Genomic DNA, 21539 nt, shown 5'->3' on the forward strand with positions numbered 1-21539 from the left:
TGAAACGTGAGAGTTTAACCCTGTCTTGAGGTTCTCCTTGTTTGTTGTGTTTCTTTTGATTTTTGTGTTGGTTCAAGTATGTTTTCAATGTTTCTCCTGCATTCATGAGAAGAATGTGGTTGTTCTATTTCCCTTTCTTATATACCTAATTCTATCCTAAGAGTTTGATGTAGAGGCGTATAGAGGTAGAGTAAGTTCTTAGGGATTGAATGTCTGGGAAAGAAACTGATTCTCCATCAAGACCTCATCTCTACAATAAATAAAAAAATCAGGTGGGCATGGTAGCGCATGCCTGTAATTCCAGCTACTTGGAAGGCTCAGGTGGAAGGATCGCTGGAGCCCAGCAGGTCGAGGCTGCAGTGGCCGGGAGCGGACACAGCACTCCAGCCTGGGCGACAGACTGAGACTCCAACTCAAAAACAAACAAACAAAAAACAAAATATAGCTAATGTTAACTCATTTGAAATTTGCAAAGGCAAGGGAATAATATATGAGACTAGCCTTCAATTTCAAATTTATAGTAACAGGGCTAGGCCAGGCTCGGTGGCTCAGCCTGTAATCCCAGCACTCTGGGAGGCCTTGGCAAGTGGACTGCTTGAGCCCATGGTTTGAGACCAGCCTGGGAAACTTGGCAAGACCTTGTCTCTATAATAAATCATAAATTAGCTGAGTGTGGTAGCGCATGCCTGTAGTTCCGGCTACTTGGAAGGCTGAGGTGAAAGGACTGCCAGAGCCCAGCAGGTGGACGACGAGTTGACCCTGAGTGTGCCACTGCACTCTAGCCTGGGCGATGGAGTGAGACTTCACCTCAAAAAATAAAAAAATAAAAATAAAAAACAACAGAGGTAAAGTCAAAGCATTCCACTGTCTAACTTCTCCTTACCTTGCCTTACTTTAGTAATTGCTCCCACAGCTGACATAAAAATGAAAACACTAGCTAGAACGCCCATGAAAAAGCCCAAAATATTTTCATTTTGACATAATAGCAAGGAAGTATATAAGACACTGTATAGAAAACATTTGGTTTATAAGCAGTTTTTATTTAAAAAACTCATTTTAATACTTAAAGTATTATTAGTGTATCAACATGATATCTTTTGTCTATGTTGAAAACATGAAACTGATTACATATTGGGTCATGGCTAGACACATCACTGATTTCCAGTGTGTTAAGTCAGATGTCATCCACCTTTGAGCCAATTCAAAAAACTGTTGAATTTACAACTAAATAAATAGATGACTTCTAAGACCCAAATAGAAAATATTTAATGAAAGTTCATTTAATTGTGCAAAGCATCTTAAAGTTGATATAGCACTATTTGAGTTAAGACATGTACATAAATATGTTTCATATATATAATCTTTCTAGATAAAGCTTATTCCTTAAAAAAAAAGTTATTTTAGTTAGGAAATTATGCACTATGCTTAAAAAGCATTCTGTTTTTCTGAATGGAATACAAAAATAATCTGACCTATTTTGAATAACTCATGTTTAAGCTACGTTAGTTATGCCCCCAGGAACTAATAGAGATACTAGGCTATAACCTACAATTAATGCAGGTCCCTCATGGTCCTGCTATATATTTTTTAATAGGACTTGTTGTTAGTGGGACTGCTTCTGACAATCTCCTCTTCTAACTTATTCATTCTAACGCATTATGTAAGATAGCACAAAGTAAAAATAAATAAGCTGTGGGGGTTATTTCTGAGGAACAAATTATACTTTATTACACGGGCTCTCTAATAATTATTTCTGTTTATTACTTATTGGTTACTAGCATAGCTGAGGTTGTCAGGCAAATGACTCAACACTGGTTAAATATCACTGTATATACACATACTAAATGTTCTGTGAGTGATCCCAATAGACTATGAGTTAATGTAGATTCCAGAATGAATTGTCTTAGGTCTTAGCTCTGCCACTTACTAGCCATACTGATCTTAGGCATGTTATTCATAAAGTCACCCATAAAAAGAGGCTACAAAATACTGTATCATAGGACTGTTGTGAGGATAGTGTAAAAAATACATGCTAGTCAGAGAGTCTGAAACAAAGTAAACACACATAAAATGATAGCCATAATTATCATTACTACTACTGCATCTATTACTCTAAATTATGCAGGTAAACTCCCCCAAGAAGCTTAACATAGAATCTTTATGGTTTAGAAAATTATAGAAAAAGACTAGATTTTCATATTATGGGGAGTACAGCATAAAAAGTCATCTGTAAAAGAGGGCCAAATGCTGAGTTATACTTTTAATAAATATTTTCTTTTTTTTTTTTTGAGTTGGAGTCTCACTCTGTCACCCAGACTGCAGCCTTGACTTGTTGGGTTCCGGCAATCCTTCCACCTCAGCCTTCCAAGTAGCTGGAACTACAGGCGCGCACTACCACACCTGGAAAATTTTTTATTTATTGTAGAGATGAGGTCTTGCCAAGTTGCCCAGGCGGGTCTCGAACCCGCAGCTTAAGGCGATCCACTCACCTCGGCCTCCCAAAGTGCTGGGATTACAGGCTGAGCCACCGAGCCCAGCTAATAAGCATTTTCAAAAGCAGAGGCATCTACTAAAAAACTGTTATAGCTAATACACAAGTTCAGCAAGGTTGTAAGACATAGATCAATATGCATAAATCAATTATATTTTGACACACTGGCAATGAACAATCTAAAATAAAATTTACAAAAACAACTTCACCTGCAGTAACACTGAAAAGAATATTAGAAAAAATTTAACCAAAGAAGTATGAGACTTATATACTGACAACTACACAATACTACTGAAAAAGAAGATCTACATAAATGGAAAGACACCCATGTTTACGGATCAAAGACAGTAACACTTAAATGGATCTACTGTATTAGAATAATCCATATCTGCCTTTTTTGCAGAAACTGACAAGCTCATCCTAAAATTCATATGGAAGTAAAAGAGACCAGAGTAGCCAAAAAAAAAAAAATCTTGAATAAAGAACAAACTTGGAGAAGTCATACCTCCTGATTTCAAAACTTATTACAAAGCTACCATAATCAAAGCAGTGCAGTATTGGTATAAGGACAGATGTATAGATAAATGGAAGAGAATTGATAGTCTGGAAATAAATAAATGCTTACATACATGGCCAAATGATTTTTGGCAAAAGAGCTAAAACCATTCAATGAAGAATAGTCTTTTGAGCAAAGGGTGCTAAGATAAGATATCCACATTCAAACAAAAGAATGAAGTTGGACTACTATGTCATAGCAGACATAGAATGAAGTAGGACCACTATGTTCTATCAAAAAGGAGAATTAACCTAAATGTAAGTTAAGCCAAAATTTTAAAACTCTTAAAAGAAATCACAAGAGAAAATGTCTGTGGCCTTGGGTTAAGCAATGATTTTTCAAAAAGCAAGAGTGAGGTTAAAAAAAAATAGGCCAGGTACAGTGGGTCACACCTGTAATCCCAGCACTTTGGGAGACTAAGGCAAGAGAATTGCTTGAACCCAGGAGTTCAAGACTAGCCTAGGCAACATAGCAAGATCTCGTCTCTACAAAAAATAAAAAACAATTAGCTAGGTGTAATGAGATATGCCTGTAGTCCCAGTACTCAGGAGGCTGAGGTGGAAGGATAGCCTGAACCCAAGAGGCTGAGGCTGCAGTGAGCCATGATTGTATCACCGCACTTCAGCCTGGATAAAAGTGTGAGACCACACATTAAAAAAAAAAAAAAAGACAACCAGACTTAATCAAAATTAAACTCTTATGCTGAAAATGATACCAACAAGAAATGAAAGCCCACAAAATGGGGAAATATAATTCTAAATCATGTATCTGACAAGATTTGTTTCTAAAATATATAAAAGTCATAACTCAATTATAAAAAGATGAATAATCTCACTAAAAAAGTGGGCAAAAGATTTGACTATACATGTTTTCAAAGAAGATATGTAAATTGCCCATGAAAAATACCCAACATCACAAGTCACTGGAGAAATGCAAATCAAAACCGCAATGGGCTAGGTATGGTGGCTCATGCTTATAATCCCAGCACTTTGGGAGGCTGAGATGGGAGGATCACTTGAGCCCAGGAGCTTGGGACCAGCCTGGGTAACATAGTGAGACCCTGTCTCCACAAAACATTAAAAAAATTAGTTGGGCGTGGTGGCAGGTGCCTGTCGTCTCAGAAACCCGTGAGGTTGAGACAAAAGGATTGCATGAGCTCAGGAGGTCAAAGCTGCAGTGAGCTGTGATCATGCCACTGCACTCTAGCCTGGGTGGCAGAGTGAGAACCCAACTCAAAAACAAACCCAACAATGAGATGCTACCTTACACTCAATTTCAAATAAGTCTCTGCAAGTTGGAAAACTTAACACTATTAACTTCAAAACGTTCATGTTCTTTCATCCATATTATCATGAACAACCTTGAGTATAACAAGATTACCACAGAAGATTTTTAAAGGAGAAGATACCATTAAAAATAAGCTCACTTACTGTTGCAGTTATGTCATCTTTCTTCAATTCTTTTGGCTTGAGAAAGTAAGAACCTATTGTAGATCTTTGATAATTCCAGGTTGAGCAAGATAGCTTGCCCTGATGGCAAGCAATGATACCATCCCAGTCACTCTCACGAGCTTCCTCTAAAATGTAATTAAAATAATAAATTACTTTTCACTCTCTCATCCACCTATTATTTATTAAGCACCTTATATTCCATGCTATCATCAGACACAATGGTAAAATAAACAGGTAATCTCTGATAGCAATGAGCTTCCAATTTATAATAAGAAATGTTTTTAACTGAAAAAAAATTTTGATGCACAACATGTTTTGTACAATTATGTGTTTTGTGCAATGTAGTGTACATGTTTTGACATGCATACACTGTGGAATTGCTAAATCAAATTAATTAATACATCTTAAAAGAGATTATGATTAGAAGAAATTACAGTAAATATGATAGTATCTTATAAGACCACTCAAGAAATTTGAGGAAAGTCATAAATGACTCCCTAGGAGTACTTAAACAAGCAGAAATTAACAACATGCCCAAGACAAACCAAACAAAACTGAGGAGAGAGCAAGCACGTGAAGTATTTTCTTGGGAGGGGTGGGATAAGGGCAAGGCAAATGGGGTTACATTACAAAGGGTCTTGAAAGTTATGTTAAAAAGAGGAGATTCCACTCTAAAAGTATAAGAAGTCACTAAAAGACTTTACGCAGATGAGTGATGGTCTCAGATGTATGTTTTAGAAAGTTCACTCAAACTCTAAGAAAAAAGTTGGAAAGGTGGTCATAAAATAAAACAAAACAAAACCAGTGATTAGGTTGTTATAATAATCTTAAAGTAGAACTGATGCCTACACAGTAATTTCCTGTGAGTTTTCACTCAACAATCCCATTATCTACATTTTTCTTAAAACCACTTCTTTGAATGAACCACTGCTCAAATGACATACTACACTAAGACCTCAGTATACTTAGATCTTAACTAGTCAGAGCTCTATCCTCATACTTTGCTGTCTCGTTTCCTTTTATATTAGTGACTTTCATTAAACTACACATATAATAGAAAAGAGAGGCTACAAACCAAATAATCCTTATAAATAACTGTTATAGGGAAGAATAAAGCCTAAGATTAATAGATAACAAGCTTACATTATAAAAGTAACTCAGTCTTCACACAAATCAGCATGCACGTGAGTTTACCTTCTGGATGTTTATTAATATTTATAAAAGAATGTATTAAAACAAAGGAAATAAAGAATGCAATAGAAAATAAATGACAAAACAGAACTTCCCAAAACACAGTATGAAGTTATTTACCTGCTGCAAACTTTGTGATGGGTGGAAGTCTCACTGACATGGTATTCTGCAGTCCTTTACGTTTGACTCTCTTTTTATTCATTAATCCTGGAGTTGGGAAAGAGGGGAACATAGCTACAAATCTTTCTTAATAAAAAAAGTATACAAAAGAAAGCTATTCATTGTAATATGACTATAAAGTTCAAGATATTCCCATTTAAGTCAGAAACAAAACAAATATATTATTTCCATTGTTGCTTGTTTAAATCCAAAAGAAATTATTTAGATGCTGACTTAAAAATAATCCTAATATTCATCTAGAAGCATATACATGTGTGAACAGTCAAGATAGTTACTTAAAAAATTTGCAATTATTAATAAAACTGAAAAACCTTTTTAATAAACAAAATCTTTCAAAGGCTGGAATGATGGGAGAGAAAAGAATAAAATGAATCCTTTAAGCAAAAAGACTGGACATTGCTTATTTTGATGTTTTCTCTGAGCTACGGCCCCTTTTAAAAATTTTGCACACAATAGATGGCTCACATGAGGCTGTCAATATCTTCTGGGTGACAGCAATATGCTTTTACCACTCAAGATCTCTAAATTTTTTCAAAAACGTTATAGCAGCACCTTAATTACTTCTGTAACAACTTTGATCATAGGAATCTTACATTTTCCATTTATATCTTTTGTTATTACATACAAGAAAAGAGACAATTTATTGATGAAGCTTTCTGTATTTGTCTCATAGACTCTTGAAATGTTCCTTTTGTGACTAGTAGCTTATTTTCTGTCCTGCAAACGACCTACCATGTCCCAAGCTCTTGTTGAATTTTTCATGTATTGTGGAAAATGACTGAAGAGTTCCATCTTGACCTGTGGATATATACAGAAAATTTCTAATCAAGTTTCATCAAAACAATGGGCTATGTGAATCAAATTTTATAAAGTTAGATTCTATGAAAACTTGAAGTTATAGTTTGGGATACTTTAAAGGGAGAACAGATTACAACTACTTCATTACAATATTCAACTCTGTATGAAATGCCTTTCAGTAAGAACAAAGAAAAAATGAAAATGAGGTACTAATAATTTTCAGCAAAATATCAGATTAGGCAATGGCCACATTTTTAGAAGCTGAGCACTCTGTCTCTGAAAATTAGTAAATAGAAGGATAAAATAAAGACAGCATCATCTATAGTGCTTCTCAAGGACATAAAAAGAATTGCCTTAGTTTTATTCAAACTTCTAAGTCACTCACAGGAACATATGAATCTAAAAATGCATAAATACTAAAGGCAATACAAAATACCCATCTCTCAATATTTGCTGAAGTAAACTAACTGTATGAAGTAGCAGCTCACCTGCACTTAGAATCTGTTGTCCGCTTTGTCCATAATATCTGATACTGGTAAGAGGAGCACTATGTCCCATTCTGAATCTCAAAAGTCGGCCTTCACCTGTGGGACCATCAAATATCCATATCTGCCAAGAAATAAAAAAGGTAAGGTTCTTCCACAATGTGTATCTGATCTTCAAGTAGTCAAACCACCTTCTACATAAATAAATAGAGTAGTGCTTGCTAGGCTACTGATCCTGGAGCTATGAGGGCAGGAGTAAAGGCTGAGGGAAAAATAAACTCTTTCTCACTTCACTGCAACCATGTCACCTGCTGAGCTTTTCAGTTCATCTGTATCAATATCTTAGCACACATTTCTTTCATCTTATAGGTTCAAGTCTGAAACATTAAAGCAGGTTTGTAGGTCAAATGAGGGTAGGTCAAAGGGTAGGTCAAATGAGCCAGGAGGATGATACAATAATTGCAATACCCTGAGAGCATTGTCAGCTCCATTTGTGACAAGAAGTGGCTCTCTATGGAGGAATGTCAGTCCGGCGATTGCTGTAGAGTGCACATTTCTCATTTGATTGATTAATTTTTTATCTTCTAGGTCCCAGAGTCCAATATGGCCACATGGGCTTCCAGCTGCCATTATTGGATGACCATCTGTTATTAAAATAAAATACATTAAGGAAAACACTTACAGACTCCTAACAAACTTAACAATTCTTCTCTCTACCCTTTTAATCCATAGTTAGAAAAGACTAGACATCAAAAATCTATTCAGCCGGGCTCGGTGGCTCAGCCTGTAATCCCGCGCCTTTGGGAAGCTGAGGTGAGTGGATTGCCTGAGCCCGCGGGTTCCAGATCCACCTGGGCAACTTGGCAAGACCTCATCTCTACAATAAATCAAAAAAATTAGCCGGGTGTGATAGCGCATGCCTGTAATTCCAGCTACTTGGAAGGCTGAGGCGGAAGGATTGCCAGAGCCCAGCAGGTCAAGATTGCGGTGGCTGGGAGCGGCCACTGCACTCCAGTCTGGGTGACAGAGTGACACTCCAACTCAAAAAAAAAAAAAAAAATCTATTCATACTTCTTTGCCTTCTTTTACTCTAGCATTTCACTCATTTCTATTAAATTAAACTACATGAAAACAAAGAAAATTTCCACAACCCTTCAAGTAATGAATTTTACATGCTCTTAACTCACTATGTCAATAAGTAAGTTAAAAATTACCTGTACGAAATGAAATTGATGTAATAGGTCCCCAATCCTGACGAAACTTCATTAAAGTTTCATCAAATTTAATGTTGTGAATGATAACTTGACCTGACATAAGGCCAACAGCAACAACATCCACAGCCGGTGCCTGAAAATTAAATTATCCAAACTTTTATTTTCCCAAAACAAATAACTAATAATTCTGATGATATACATCATTACTTATATATTATCAAAAGAAATAATGAAATGTATTCCTAAAAGTAGCAGAGAAACCCAAGTATTACCATTCTTGCATACTTAACTGTTATTCGGCATAAAAGTATTTAGAAATGATCTTACAAATTACTTGCCAGCTTCAGTTCTGCCCATCAACATCCCATCCCCATCCCCAAAATAAAGCTGACTTGGTAAGAAAACAGCCATAACAGAAAAGGACTCTGATCTGTAAAATCACTAAAGATCACTGACTGGATGGAAACAGAAAAAGGAGACAACTTCTAGAAAATATATTAAGGCTTGCCACATGCATGGCAACATATGACTAACTACAACAGAAGTGAATTGCTTATACAAGGAAAATTTTAAAAAAGAACCTATAAAACATGCTAAAAGGCAAAGAAATCTTACAATTAGCTTGTTCCAAGCTCTACTATTCTCTCATTGTCAAGGTCATATTATTATAATGGTCTATAATACAATGGTCTTACATACAGGGTCTATTATGTGTTTCTCTATTTTAGCAAAGATCAATTCCAATATAATTACAGACTGGAATCAGGCTAAACATTTTATTAATTTGTCACCAAATGTCTACTACACATGAGACTGTGTAGAAGCTGGAAATACAAAAACAAATATGATCCCTTGACCTCAAGGGACTTAATCATCTGATACCTTTGGAGTCTTCTAAGTAGGCAAAAGCATAGGTAGTGAGAATGAGAAATGCATATAAATGGGGCAAGTATGGACAATGGATATTTAGAAAGATAAGAGTACATGTGTCTATATATGAGGCCAACAGACATGCGATTCTCAACAGACATACATTCATTCATTTATACACATTCTGCAGACTCACACACAAAAAAGTTATTTCTTGAAGGTCCATCAATAAATCAAACATTAATATTTTGGCCCTAATTATTTCACACCATAAATCTCAACATCCTGAAAAATTTCTCTGTATGATCTACAAGCTCCCTTGCATTGTTAAACAACACATTGCCATGCTACACAAGTCACTGGACTACATATGCTTGCAAAATGATTGGTGAACAATGCACCATAAAAAACACAGGTTTAGAGTCTAACTCCAAGCACAAAAAATTCCATACACATTCTATAAGCAAAGGCATTATTACTTGTTTTCAGTTACTTTTTCCAAAACATTATTTCTTCAGGGCAACAGTTATAAAGCTACACTAAGCTTTATATTGTCATTAAGTCTAAAAATATGATTGATTTCTAAAACTAGAAGATTTTACTATTAACTGTTTGTCCTCTTTGACTTAACAGAAAAATACTAACCTGCTGAAGAGCTGTCACTCCAATTTTCCATCCTGGGAATGTATACAGAAGTTTACTACAAAGAGAAATAGGTGAAAGCTATTTTTTGTGTGTGTATGTGAGGAAAACAAAATCAACTTCACATTAAATAGTGAGCAAGAGGTTTAAGTTCTTACCCTGCCAAACACTATTCTAATAATTAAGCTAAGATCACAAGATTAGTAAATAATATTGTCCAGACAAATTCTAGATCCCAAACTAATTACTAAGCTATACCAGTTCTCTAAGAACTTAAATGTCCAAGTTAAAAAAAAAATACATGAGTAAAAACCATTAAAAAAAAATCCTGGCCAGGCTCAGTGGCTCAGCTTGTAATCCCAGCACTTTGGGAGGCCGAGCAAGTGGATTGCCTGCACCCGTGGGTTAAAGACCAGCCCTGACAACTTGGTGAGACCTCGACTCTATAATAAAATAAAAAATAGCTGGGCGTGGTAGTGCATGCCTGTAGTTCCAGCTACTTGGAAGGTTGAGGCGGAAGGATTGCCGGAGTCCAGCAGGTCAACGCTGGGGTAGCCGTGAGCATGTCATTACACACTAGCCTGGGCAACGGAGTGAGACTCCAACTCAAAAAAAAAAAAAAAAAAAAATCTCAGGATACAAGCAGACCTCATTTTCCACTGCAATGTGTTTCTAGAGACATCACCACTAAAGTGAATATATTGTATTTTAACTAAAGTATTACTTACACTATACCATTGCTTTGGGGATTTTTTTTTTTTTTAATTTACTGGGCCCAGTATTTTGTTTTAATAGCACTAACATTTTTTTCTTTTTTTTTCTTTTAAAGATGTGGGGTACAACACAGGGTTAGGTGTACAAATGTTCATTATGCAGGTACTCTTATACAATTGTTATGTAACAACAGTAATTAACGCTACTCTCAACTTCAGAATCAAGCCATGAGTAGTAAATAATGAATCCACAAAGCAGAGAGAGATAACTGAAATCATTATAATAATTATCATAAAGGTATTAAATCATGTATTAAATTCTGTAAATGGGCAAAGATTAGTTCAGTCAATAATCACACAATAGATACTTAAAGAATGTAAGTATCATAAAAAGAACCTAAAGAAAATAACCTTAAGAGCAAAGAGAGTATCTGTCATTATCCCTCAGCTTAGTACAGGAAATACACAGTCAATGGTATTTGTTATATTGAAGTGAAACCCTCATTTATAACATTAAACCTTTAATAATGCTATTTTCCTTTTGAATTTATAAGAGCTTTAGAAAGAACAATTTGGATGGTCAGATATTTTTGTTTCCTCTTTTAAATGCTATACAAAGATGTCTGAGGTGTAGGCTTTTTCTACTGATAAATGTTCAAATTAATAGGAAGAAATATTCAAAATAATTTATCTTGCCTTCTAGCTACACTAATAAAATTGTAGTAGATATTCATATCTATGGTTGATGATGGAAATACTTTTTCCTTGAAAACCCTTTCTAAATGCTAGCAGTAAATTAACACTGATTTGTTTTGCCTTCTTTTACCTTCTTAGTTTATCGAAAACTAGAAACTGCCTAATGACAATCTCATAATTATGATTTTCTGATAGATGAGCTCTTTACAGTTACTGAGCCATCAGTATAGACTTTGCAACGAGCATTTATGAAGCTGCCTACCATGTGTCAGGATGATGTTCCAGCTTTCACATATGTGATGCCACCAGCAACTCCAAAATCAAGCATACAGTTGTCCCTTAGTATCCACAGGGGATTGGTTCCAGTCCTCCACCCTGCTGCTGATACCAAAATCTGCAGATTCTCAAGTCCCTTACATAAAATGGTGTATAGTATTTGCATATAACATATGTATATCTTCCCATATACCTTAAATCATCTCTAGCTTATTTGTAATAACTAATACAATGCAAATGCTATATAAATAGTTGTTACATTATATTGTTTAAAAATGTGTATTTTTTAATTGCTGTATTTTTAAAATTAATTTATTTTTTCTTGAATATTTTCAATCCAAGATTGGTTAAACTTTGGATGTAGAACCCTCAGATTCAAGAACTAACAGCATTTATAGACAACCCTAATAACATATAAGTGCAGGGAGAATTAAGAAACTTAAGAATTCATTAGAAGTAGTAGATAGGATAAGGTGAGAACTATGTTATTTTCTAAATTAAGAGCTTACTTGGATTTTACATTCCATAACTGCAGGCTTCCTTGTTCACTGCCCAGAAGTATTTTATTCAAATAGGTACTTGGGTGCAAAATTGCAGAAATTTTAAACACAGATTTATCGAAAATCAACTGCAGGTATTCTTCTACAAAAGTAAAAGTTATAATTCATATATTTATTGCTTAAAGCACATCTATTATATAAAAGATTTATATGCTAATATAAACCAAAGACTTATATGCTAATCTATAGACATACCTTGAGAAATACAATAAATGTGATAAGGGGCAACTTGTCAAAGTAATTCAGACTGTCAAAAATTTTCTACAAGTTTTAATATAAATACTATTAAAAGTTTCACATTAGTTTAAAAGCTGCCAAATTAGTTTACAGAAAAGAAAAATGAGGCTTTAAAAAAATTATAAAGATAAGCATTAATGTTTTTATAATTTGATCAGCAGGCAGGAGTAAACGTTCTAAGTGAAACGTTTGCAGTGAGCTCTTCTAATGAATGAAGAGACAACTATCTAGAGAGTTCAATGGGCCACTCAAAAAAAATGTAAAAAATAAGAGGCACACCTCAGTGAAACTAAGACTAGTGCTTCTCATACATTTCCACAGAAAAACCTCTAAGGAGAAAAAAAAGCATTTAAAATTCTGTGGAGCATGGACGGCATAGTCAGCAGTCAACTGCTGCAAAATCAAGTTCTCTGAAATCTTAAGTTGTGTTTAAAATTCTTTTTTTTTTTTTGAGTTGGAGTCTCACTCTGTCGCCCAGACTGCAGTGGCTGCTCCCGGCCACTGCAGCTTCGACCCGCTGGGCTCCGGTGATCTTTCCGCTTCAGCCTATTGAGTAGCCGGAATTACAGGCATGCGCTACCATGCCCAGCTGATTTTTTGTTTTTGATTTATTGTAGAGATGAGGTCTTGCTGCCCAGGCAGGTCTCGAACCTGCGGACTCAGGCAATCCACTCACCTCAGCCTCCCAAAGGCGCGGGATTACAGGCTGAGCCACCGAGCCTGGCGTGTTTAAAATTCTTATATTTGAATTTTGTCTCTTCACAGTTTATAATTAAAATAATTTTTCACTAAGATTTCCAATAAATTTGAGTATAAAAGAAGGTACACTTCATTTAATCTTTAGGTTAACATACTATCTGGCATAACGCTGCATGCTCCCAGGGGTGTGCATACCCCAGGTTAGGAAGCACAGACATAAGTGAACATTATACAATCTTTACTTTGAATGATATTTAAAAAAAAAAAAATGCCTTTGTTAGTAACCAGCAGTTTTACTTAAAGTCACTACAAACAGCTCCCTGAAGACACTGGTTCAATGTGCTGCTGTAACAGCAATGAAAAAGCTGAATTATATCCTGTAACCTTGAAAAGGCTTTTTACATCCATCTTATTCAGAGAAAACAATACAGCAAGTTATTAAACTTGGAGAAATGCAAGAGAAAAAAATAAGTTGAGGGAAGTACATTAAACAGGCTATAAGTAGCTAGCTTACAGCTGTCTTTCTCACTTAGTACGTTTTCTCTTATACATGTTAAAGATTATTTTTTAAAACTGGAGGTGAAACCTCTGGTAAAGAAGTTATGTTTACATAGATTTTTAATTTTAACTACACACATATTATCACAAGATAAAGCAAATAAATTAGCTAATTCTTACCTTCTGAATATATGTGCCAAATAATAAGAATGCTTTCATTATCAACAGAGATAATGTGATCCCCAAAGGGTTGCAAAAGATGGATCTCTGCCTTATGACCTTTAAAGGTATGTACTATCTACATCAAAATATAAAAGAAATTCCTATTATTAATCAGTCATTATGTAATGTCATTCATAGTATCCAAAAAAAACCATGCTAATCCTGAAGATGCTTGTGTTAAGAAATTAGTCCAATTTTTAACTATCCAAGGTTAAGATGAACACATAAATAACAAGGAACCAGGCACGTTCATCAGCTCCTCCATCAGTTCAAGAATAAGTAAACCATAGACTCAGAAAAAACTGACACTTCAGAGGCTCAGCCTTCCAAATAAGGTTAGGGAGAAAGCATGCACATATACCTAGGTCCCTCACCTAATTCAACCAGCACGACTGCAATCATTCCAGAGAGATAGTATGTTCCAGAAGGCTGAACTCTACAGGCTCCATCATCAACTGGCTTTCAGATGAGATGGGAAAGGTGATATAGGGTATTTCTTCTCCATATCCTTCTGTTTGGACATAGAGATCCTTTCCTTATGGCAGGTGATTCCTCCATAATACTGCCCCTTCCCCATGGTTTCACTTCTCAGCAGTCTCCAGTAACACTATTTATTTTCCTTGTCCTTTTGGCTTGAGGAATGGTAGCAACTTCTCACAGCTGCTTGCCTCTGATGCGTCCCCCCACCTCTACTTTGTTCCCCTAACCCTAACCACACCTGCGCACACAGTTTCTTTATTAAAGTTTCTTCATCTGAACCACATATAAGATATATATACTGTATAACATCTCTTTATCTGAACTACCTATATATCCCAGGGAAAACTACAAATGACAATACAAAAAATGGACAACATTTTCCCCAACTCTGAAAATCTAAACAACCGCCATTAAAAAACATGACAGGTAAGTTACTTTTCTCTGCTACAGGGAGTGATGATGGAGGACTATGGGAACAAATCTCACTTCAAGTCCTTGATGAGTGTAGCAATACTATTATTTGGTTACCCAGGCATCCTCTTTTCCATGTTTTCTTTCATTCTAGACTACTAGGATACAGGTTATCGCTCATGTTAATTACCCCAGGACAAACTTAGAAATCAAGTGGTAAGTTAGATCAGAAAAGATCCTTATCAGTGAGGAAAATACAGAATCTAGATTTCTCTATACAGGAAACAATCACTTGGTTTTTAGAAAGAGTTATGGGCTGAGCTGTGCATAATAAAGAAGTCAATCCAAATAAAGCAGTAGTGCAAATATAAATCTCCCAGGAGGTTTTTTTTTTTGGTTTTTGTTTTGTTTTGCTCTGTTTTTGAGTCAGGGTCTCATTCTGTTCACACAGGCTGGAGTGCAGTGACATGACCACATCTCATCCAGCGTCGACCTGCTGGGTTTAGGCGATCATTCTACCTTAGTCTCCAGAGTAGCTGGGACTATAGACATGCAACATCACATTTAGCTGATTTTTAAAAAATTTTTTTTTTCTTTGGTAGAAATTAGGTCGTGCTATGTTGCCTAGGCTGGTCTCGACCTCCTGGGTTCAAGCAATCCTCCCACCTCAGCCTCCCAAAGTGCTGGGAATATAAGTGTGAGCCACTGCTCTCAGTCTTTAGGAAAGTATTTTTAAAATACATACAACTAAACCCCATCTCACCAAACATCAAAATAGAAAATTCCCAAGGATGGGAAGTGACCAGACATAAAAATTTTGAAGAAGCTGCCCAAGTAACTCTGATATTCATCTTTGATAAGGAAAACTAAAGTAACGCACCAGTTTCAATTAAATGTTTGTAGAATTTGGTGAATTCTGAAAATTTTTCTTCCTCTAGAAAACTGAATATATGTTAGAGGTAAAAAAATACTGTACAATTTCAGAGTGTTCCAGATAAAGAACTGCAAAATTAAAGTTTCCTCCACTCTCATGACAAAAAACTACTGACTGCAGAAGACAGACAACTTATAATAGTTAGTGATACAAACCTCTTTATTACGAGCAAATGCAGAGAAAATATTCCCATAAGCAGCAAAGACTAGCCTGCCATCAGCTGCCAAACAGCAGATATCCTGGGGAACAGAATTACCTGGGAGAAAATACAGAAGAAATAAGGATTTTTAAGATGTTAAAACATGGAGAATCCTCAGGTAGGTATGTAACAATTTTCGTGGCTGTAAGTGTAAAACATATATAAAAAGGGAAGTTTAGAATCAGAATATAAAATTTTGACTTTAATGTTATTTTAGATATCTAATAATAGCTATCAAACTGAGTACATAAAATCACCTTGGCTTTCCCAGAATAAATGCCTAGAATTTGTAGACATTAAAAACATAATCCTAAAGAAACTAAAATAAGCTTTTTGAGATTACTTTGGGAAAAAACTGTTACTTAATACTCCAAACTCTGACAGTCATCCAGCCTTCATGGGAACACCTTCGGAAACATCAAATTCACTAATAACTCCAAGAAAATTATAAAAGCAAATCAAAACCTAAATATTTGACTCTACCCTTTGGACTAACTCAGAAAAACTCCACATGGTATTCTACATGCCCACACTTAAAAGATTTAAAGATAATATGGTTTCCACTCAGTACTCTCCAAAGCAAAGATGACTATTACTTCTAGCTACTTCTCATGACATATCTCTTAATTTCTTTCTACCGTGGTCACACTGTCCTTTCCTTTTATTTCCCCTTTTGGGGGCAGGAGGGTCAGTAGAAAAGGGATTATCTTAAGTAGTTTTCATACTACATATTCCATACTGGGATTTATGTGCATAATCCTATTTTATAGGTTTATCATTTACTTTTTTATTCAACTAAGTTACAGTGCCTTTTTTCTAGAAGCCTTCTAATCTTTTTAAAAAATGTAAATGTATCAGACATTAAGTATTAGATTCCTTATAGGTCTCTCAGTTTCTCTCACAAGGATCATATGTGAGGATGAAACTAGTACATCTCAGCTCTGGGAAGCCCTTTATTCTATTAAATCATTTTCAAATAAATATTCCTTCCATTGGGGAAAAAAAAAATGTGAGAAAAGGGAAAATTTTTTCGTACGGTAGAAGGAATGATAGAAAAAAAAATCATTACAGGTTGAGTATCTTTTATCTGATATGCCTGGGGTTGGAAGTGTTTCAAATTCTGGAAATTTTTCAGATTTTGGACTATTTACATAACCACTTGAACATCCCTAACCTGAAAATCTGAAATCTTATATATTCCAATGAGCATTTCCTTTGAGCATAACATCAGTTCTCAATAAGTTTTGGACACTTGAGCATTTAGGATTTTGAATTTTCAGATTAGGGACAATCAGCCTGCATTTGGCAACAATCATACTAATCAACTAATTCAGGCAAGTATCATCACTCAATACTGAAAGTAGCTGACGAAAACTTTGAAGAGGATATTTACATAGTCTCAATGCATCTTACCATAAAACACTTACTAATTACAAAGGACAAAATAGTAACTTTAAAATTGAGCCTCCAGACAGATGTCACCTTAATCAAATAATCAAAGTTATTGCTGCCAAGAAAAGGACTAACCAATACCATGTGCCTCCTAATATAAATCACTGTGATTTCTGCCAAAGCAAATAACCTGAATCTAATCTTGAGGAAATGTTAAAAAAACTCAAACTGAAGGATATTCTAAACTAGGCTGTTTGCCTCAAAAATGTCAATGTCATGAAATACAAAAAACGTCTGAAAAACTGTTCCCAGATTAAAAAGATAAGATACATATGATAACTGAAAGCAAAACATGATTCTTTTCTGTACTCTTGTTTTTCCACTACATAAATTTATCAGACATACATATCGCTGCCTTACAAGTTCTGTAAGCCTCAAAGTTATGTCAAATTAAAAAAAAAAATGTTAAGATATTAAACATGCATAAATTCAGAATAAAGTCCACACTTACTTACTGCAACCAGACTAAGTTTCTGAACCTGTTTAGAAAAAGAAAAGAAAAAGGTTAAATTTTTATTAACACAATTATAGTAACACTTGAAGATTAAGATATCAACTCATACATAAATTTGCTATGCTGTCCTTCCTAAAATAAAAGACACTTACTGACCCTAATTTTCATTATTCATATAGCTTATATTTTCAACTATTTCACCAGTAGTAATGGAAAGGGGTAGGCAAACGTTTTCTGTAATGAGCCAAATAGTAAATATTCTAGGCTCTGTAGGCCATGTGGTCTCTGTTGCAACTACTCAGTTCTTCCATAGTAGCATAAAAGCAGGCACACACAATATATAGACAAATGTGCATGACTGTATTCCAATAAACTTTTACCCGGTGACACTGAAATTTCATTTTCCACAGTTTTCATATATTATACTCTTTTGTTTTTCCCTGTTTGTTTATTTTTTAATTAGAGTCTCACTGTCATCCAGCCTGGAGTGCAATGGCACACTCATAGCCACCCCAGGGTCAACCTGCTGGGCTTCGGCAATCCTCCCGTGTCAGCCTTCCAAGTAGCTGGAACTACAGGCGCAAGATACCACGTCCAGCTAATTTAGTTTTATTTTTATTGCAGAGACGAGGGCTCGCCAAGTTGCCCAGGCTGGTCTTGAACCCGCAGGCTCAGGCAACCCACTTGCCTCGGTCTCCCAAAATGCTGGGATTGCAGGCTGAGCCACCGAGTCCGGCCTTGTTTTTCCCCATTTAAACATGTCAAAACCATTCATAACACCTGACTCATAAAAAAGAAAAACAGTGGGCTAGACTGTCTTGTAGACTATAATTTGCTGACCCCAATCTATGTTTACTGATCCAGATTTGTGACCTTGGGAAAGTTACTTTAACCTCCCTGTGCCTCAAATTCCTCATCTATAAAATAAGGACTAACAGATCCTACTTTATGGGATTTTTTACATGACTCAATGAGTAAATTTTTGTAAAACTGTTAGAATGGAGCCAGTCATATAGTAACTGTTAGCTGCTACCACCATCACCCACCATTTATTTACAACTTTCCTAGTTTCCCCTGTAGAAGCTAATCTGTAGGAAGTCTGAATGGGGACAGTAAATACAGTCAGTCATGAGATAGAGCACTCGTAGACCAAATTAGCAAATCTGGTTCATTAGCGCAATGTTTTTTATTCTCAAATAATTTTCAGTTTCAGAGGTCGGAATCCAGTGTATTGGTTAGTCTGAGCAGTGTACAATCCTGATAATGAACATTTACATGCCATGTTATGACTAAACTTTAAAAAAATGCATCATCAGGGCAACCCCCCCGGGTCCCCTCCCACTGTGGGAGCCTTCCTGTCCTCTCAATAAATCCTGATTTTAACAAAAAACTCACCAGTGTTAGAACTAGAGGTGACCTTTGAAAAAGCATCTTTATTAAGACTAAATTTCAATGTACATGTAAGTAAATTGTTACATTTTTATAAAATATACAAATGTGTTACTCTCCTAACTACAGTTTCTTTGGAAGTAGAGCACAGGGAAAAAATAAGTGTTGTGTGTAACACACAGTGTCAGGATCAACACTGTAACAAAGATTCCACGATTTCTTTTAGTCAGAAATGTAGAAAAGTTACATTTCAAGAAGGAAAACATTAACCAGCAAAAATAAAAGTTAGCAAGCAAAAAGCAAGTGTGGAGAGCCGGAACAATAATTACTCCTACATGATTCACGGTGTCACTCTAACCTATCCTTTCTCCATTACCAACCTAGACTTGGAGAAATCCAACTGTTCTTCACCTCCACCCCTCCCTCACTTTCTTCTTCTGCTAGCTAAACTGGCTCCAACTCCCAGCTCTTCTTGGTAATACTCCATTTGCTATTCACAGTCCTTCAAGGAAGACAACTCTACTACATGTTTTCCAGAAACAAGTACTTTATTAACAACTGGCTATTTATCATCACCCTCATCATCAAGGTGCCTGCTCTCCAGGGCTTACTACATCCTTTAGAAGATGACAAAAGAAATGAGTAAGCAATAAAAAGAAAAATCCAATGGCTAACAAACTCTTAAAGGAGAAAAATAATCACTAACAAACAGGAGCACCTTGACAAGGAACTTAATTTTTCTTTGAGACTTACTTTTCTAATGTATTTAAAGTTGCTACAGGATAACAATACCTACATTGCAAAAGAATGACTGCAAGACTTATAGTGACACAGTACCAGACACTCAATGTTGGTTGAAAATAACTGTTATCAGATGTGAAGACGCCCTTAAATCATAATTAATCTCACCCTTTCCAGTTTTCCCAATGTATTCTATCTAGTCTGAATTCTTAACCCAGCTTGTGTCACCAATTGCATAATAAAACAGCAAGCATGTCTTTCTCATTATGCAGAGGGTAGAGCCTTGTCTAGATCATGTTTATATCTTCAAAGGAAGGTCAATAAGTATCCACTGAACAAATATATTACCACGGAACTGAGATGTTCTCTAGTAGTTTCCCCTTACTTAGCCAGGCTGCCTAGAAACTCGCCCCAAGTGAACTGCAAGTACTACGTCAGCTCATGGATGTGACCGGGGTGGCGAAAGAGAGTAGGGAGGGGTTACAGAACGACAAAGAGAGAAGTCCTGGGTAAGCGGGAAAAGAGAGCAGGACTGCCCTGGGACAGAGCTGGGGGCCGGGAAGGTGGTTCCCGGCAAGGGGGCGAAGGAAAAAGCCACTCACGTCATAGGTGTGGAAACTCTTGCCCACGCAGGTCGTCACATAGAACCGGCGCTTAAGCGCACTGAACCGCACCACGTGTGGGATGTCGTTGCTGAAAAGCCCCAAGGCCCGGAACCCCGCAAATAGGGCGCTGGCCGTGCGGTTTCCCGAGCTCTGTTCCATGGTCGCCGCGGTTCGGGCTCCTCTTCGCTCCCGTGCTGCAGGAAATCGCGCAGCCAGCGCTTTCCGCGTGTCTCGTGGAACAATCTTTAGAGCCCAAGACTGAAGAACGCTTCCGGTGCCGGCAGCCAATCGCGTTTCCAGAGTCGGTCCTCAGTGCAATACATAAAGAACTCCCTCCGGATCTCTCAGGGGAGGCGCAACTATGGTTCCTTGGGCTACAGTCCTCCAGTACGTTGCCCTGTGGTGCTCTCCTGCACCGCTGCTGCTGGAAGAAACTCTAGTCACTTTTATTTGGGACCTTAAGGGCGGGAAGCAAAGAGGGAAGCCCCTAGTGCCCAGGACAGTGAAGAGAAGACCAATGTTTTAGCATATATTGAAACGGGTTAAACGTGTGGTTATTTAAAAATGTATAAAAACATGAGAATGGAAAAATTTGAACACTGATTAGATATCTGATCTTGTTAAGGAATTATGCTTAAGTTTTTCATATATGATAGTAGTATTATGGTTATATTTTTAAAGATTCCTAACTTTTGGATACATATTGACATATTTACTGATGAAATATGATGTCTGGGAATTTGCTTCAAAATTATTGGGGATGGAGGACAGGGTTTAGGTTAAACAAGACTTATAATTGTTGAAGCTAGGGAGTGCTTATATGAGAATTTATCATGCTGAACTCAATATTATACTTATGCTTGGTATAAGATTGAAATTTTTCATAATAAAAAGATTTGTTTGTTTCTTACTGAGTTTTCTTATACTAAAATAAATTGGGATATTAATGGATTGGTAATTTTTTACCTCTGAGTTATAAATATACATACAAATAGTTGTAATTATTAGGTGTACATTTTAAGAGTTTTCTAAATTGTAGTATAATGATATTGCTTTTATAATAAATAAATACTTTTAAGTATATTGGTAGTTTAG

The 21539-nt window shown here is 36.1% G+C and overlaps 1 protein-coding gene across 1 annotated transcript in view; it reads right to left on the minus strand.

Moving 5' to 3' along the window:
• The window catches only part of WDR36 (WD repeat domain 36), a 37587-nt gene extending 16820 nt beyond the window's left edge, over window positions 1-20767 (minus strand). Inside the window, 13 exon segments of the mRNA XM_008062425.2 lie at window positions 4478-4623; window positions 5810-5896; window positions 6602-6667; window positions 7156-7276; window positions 7621-7796; window positions 8367-8499; window positions 9882-9936; window positions 12073-12205; window positions 13738-13855; window positions 15760-15860; window positions 17707-17734; window positions 20442-20710; window positions 20713-20767. Of these exon segments, the coding sequence (XP_008060616.1) occupies window positions 4478-4623; window positions 5810-5896; window positions 6602-6667; window positions 7156-7276; window positions 7621-7796; window positions 8367-8499; window positions 9882-9936; window positions 12073-12205; window positions 13738-13855; window positions 15760-15860; window positions 17707-17734; window positions 20442-20710; window positions 20713-20767 (1488 nt within the window).
• Between the last annotated feature and the right edge of the window lie 772 nt (window positions 20768-21539).

The sequence above is a fragment of the Carlito syrichta genome, unplaced genomic scaffold (assembly GCF_000164805.1).
Source record: "Carlito syrichta isolate Samal-C Ts95f unplaced genomic scaffold, Tarsius_syrichta-2.0.1 Scaffold305702, whole genome shotgun sequence".
NCBI classification, from domain to species: domain Eukaryota; kingdom Metazoa; phylum Chordata; class Mammalia; order Primates; family Tarsiidae; genus Carlito; species Carlito syrichta.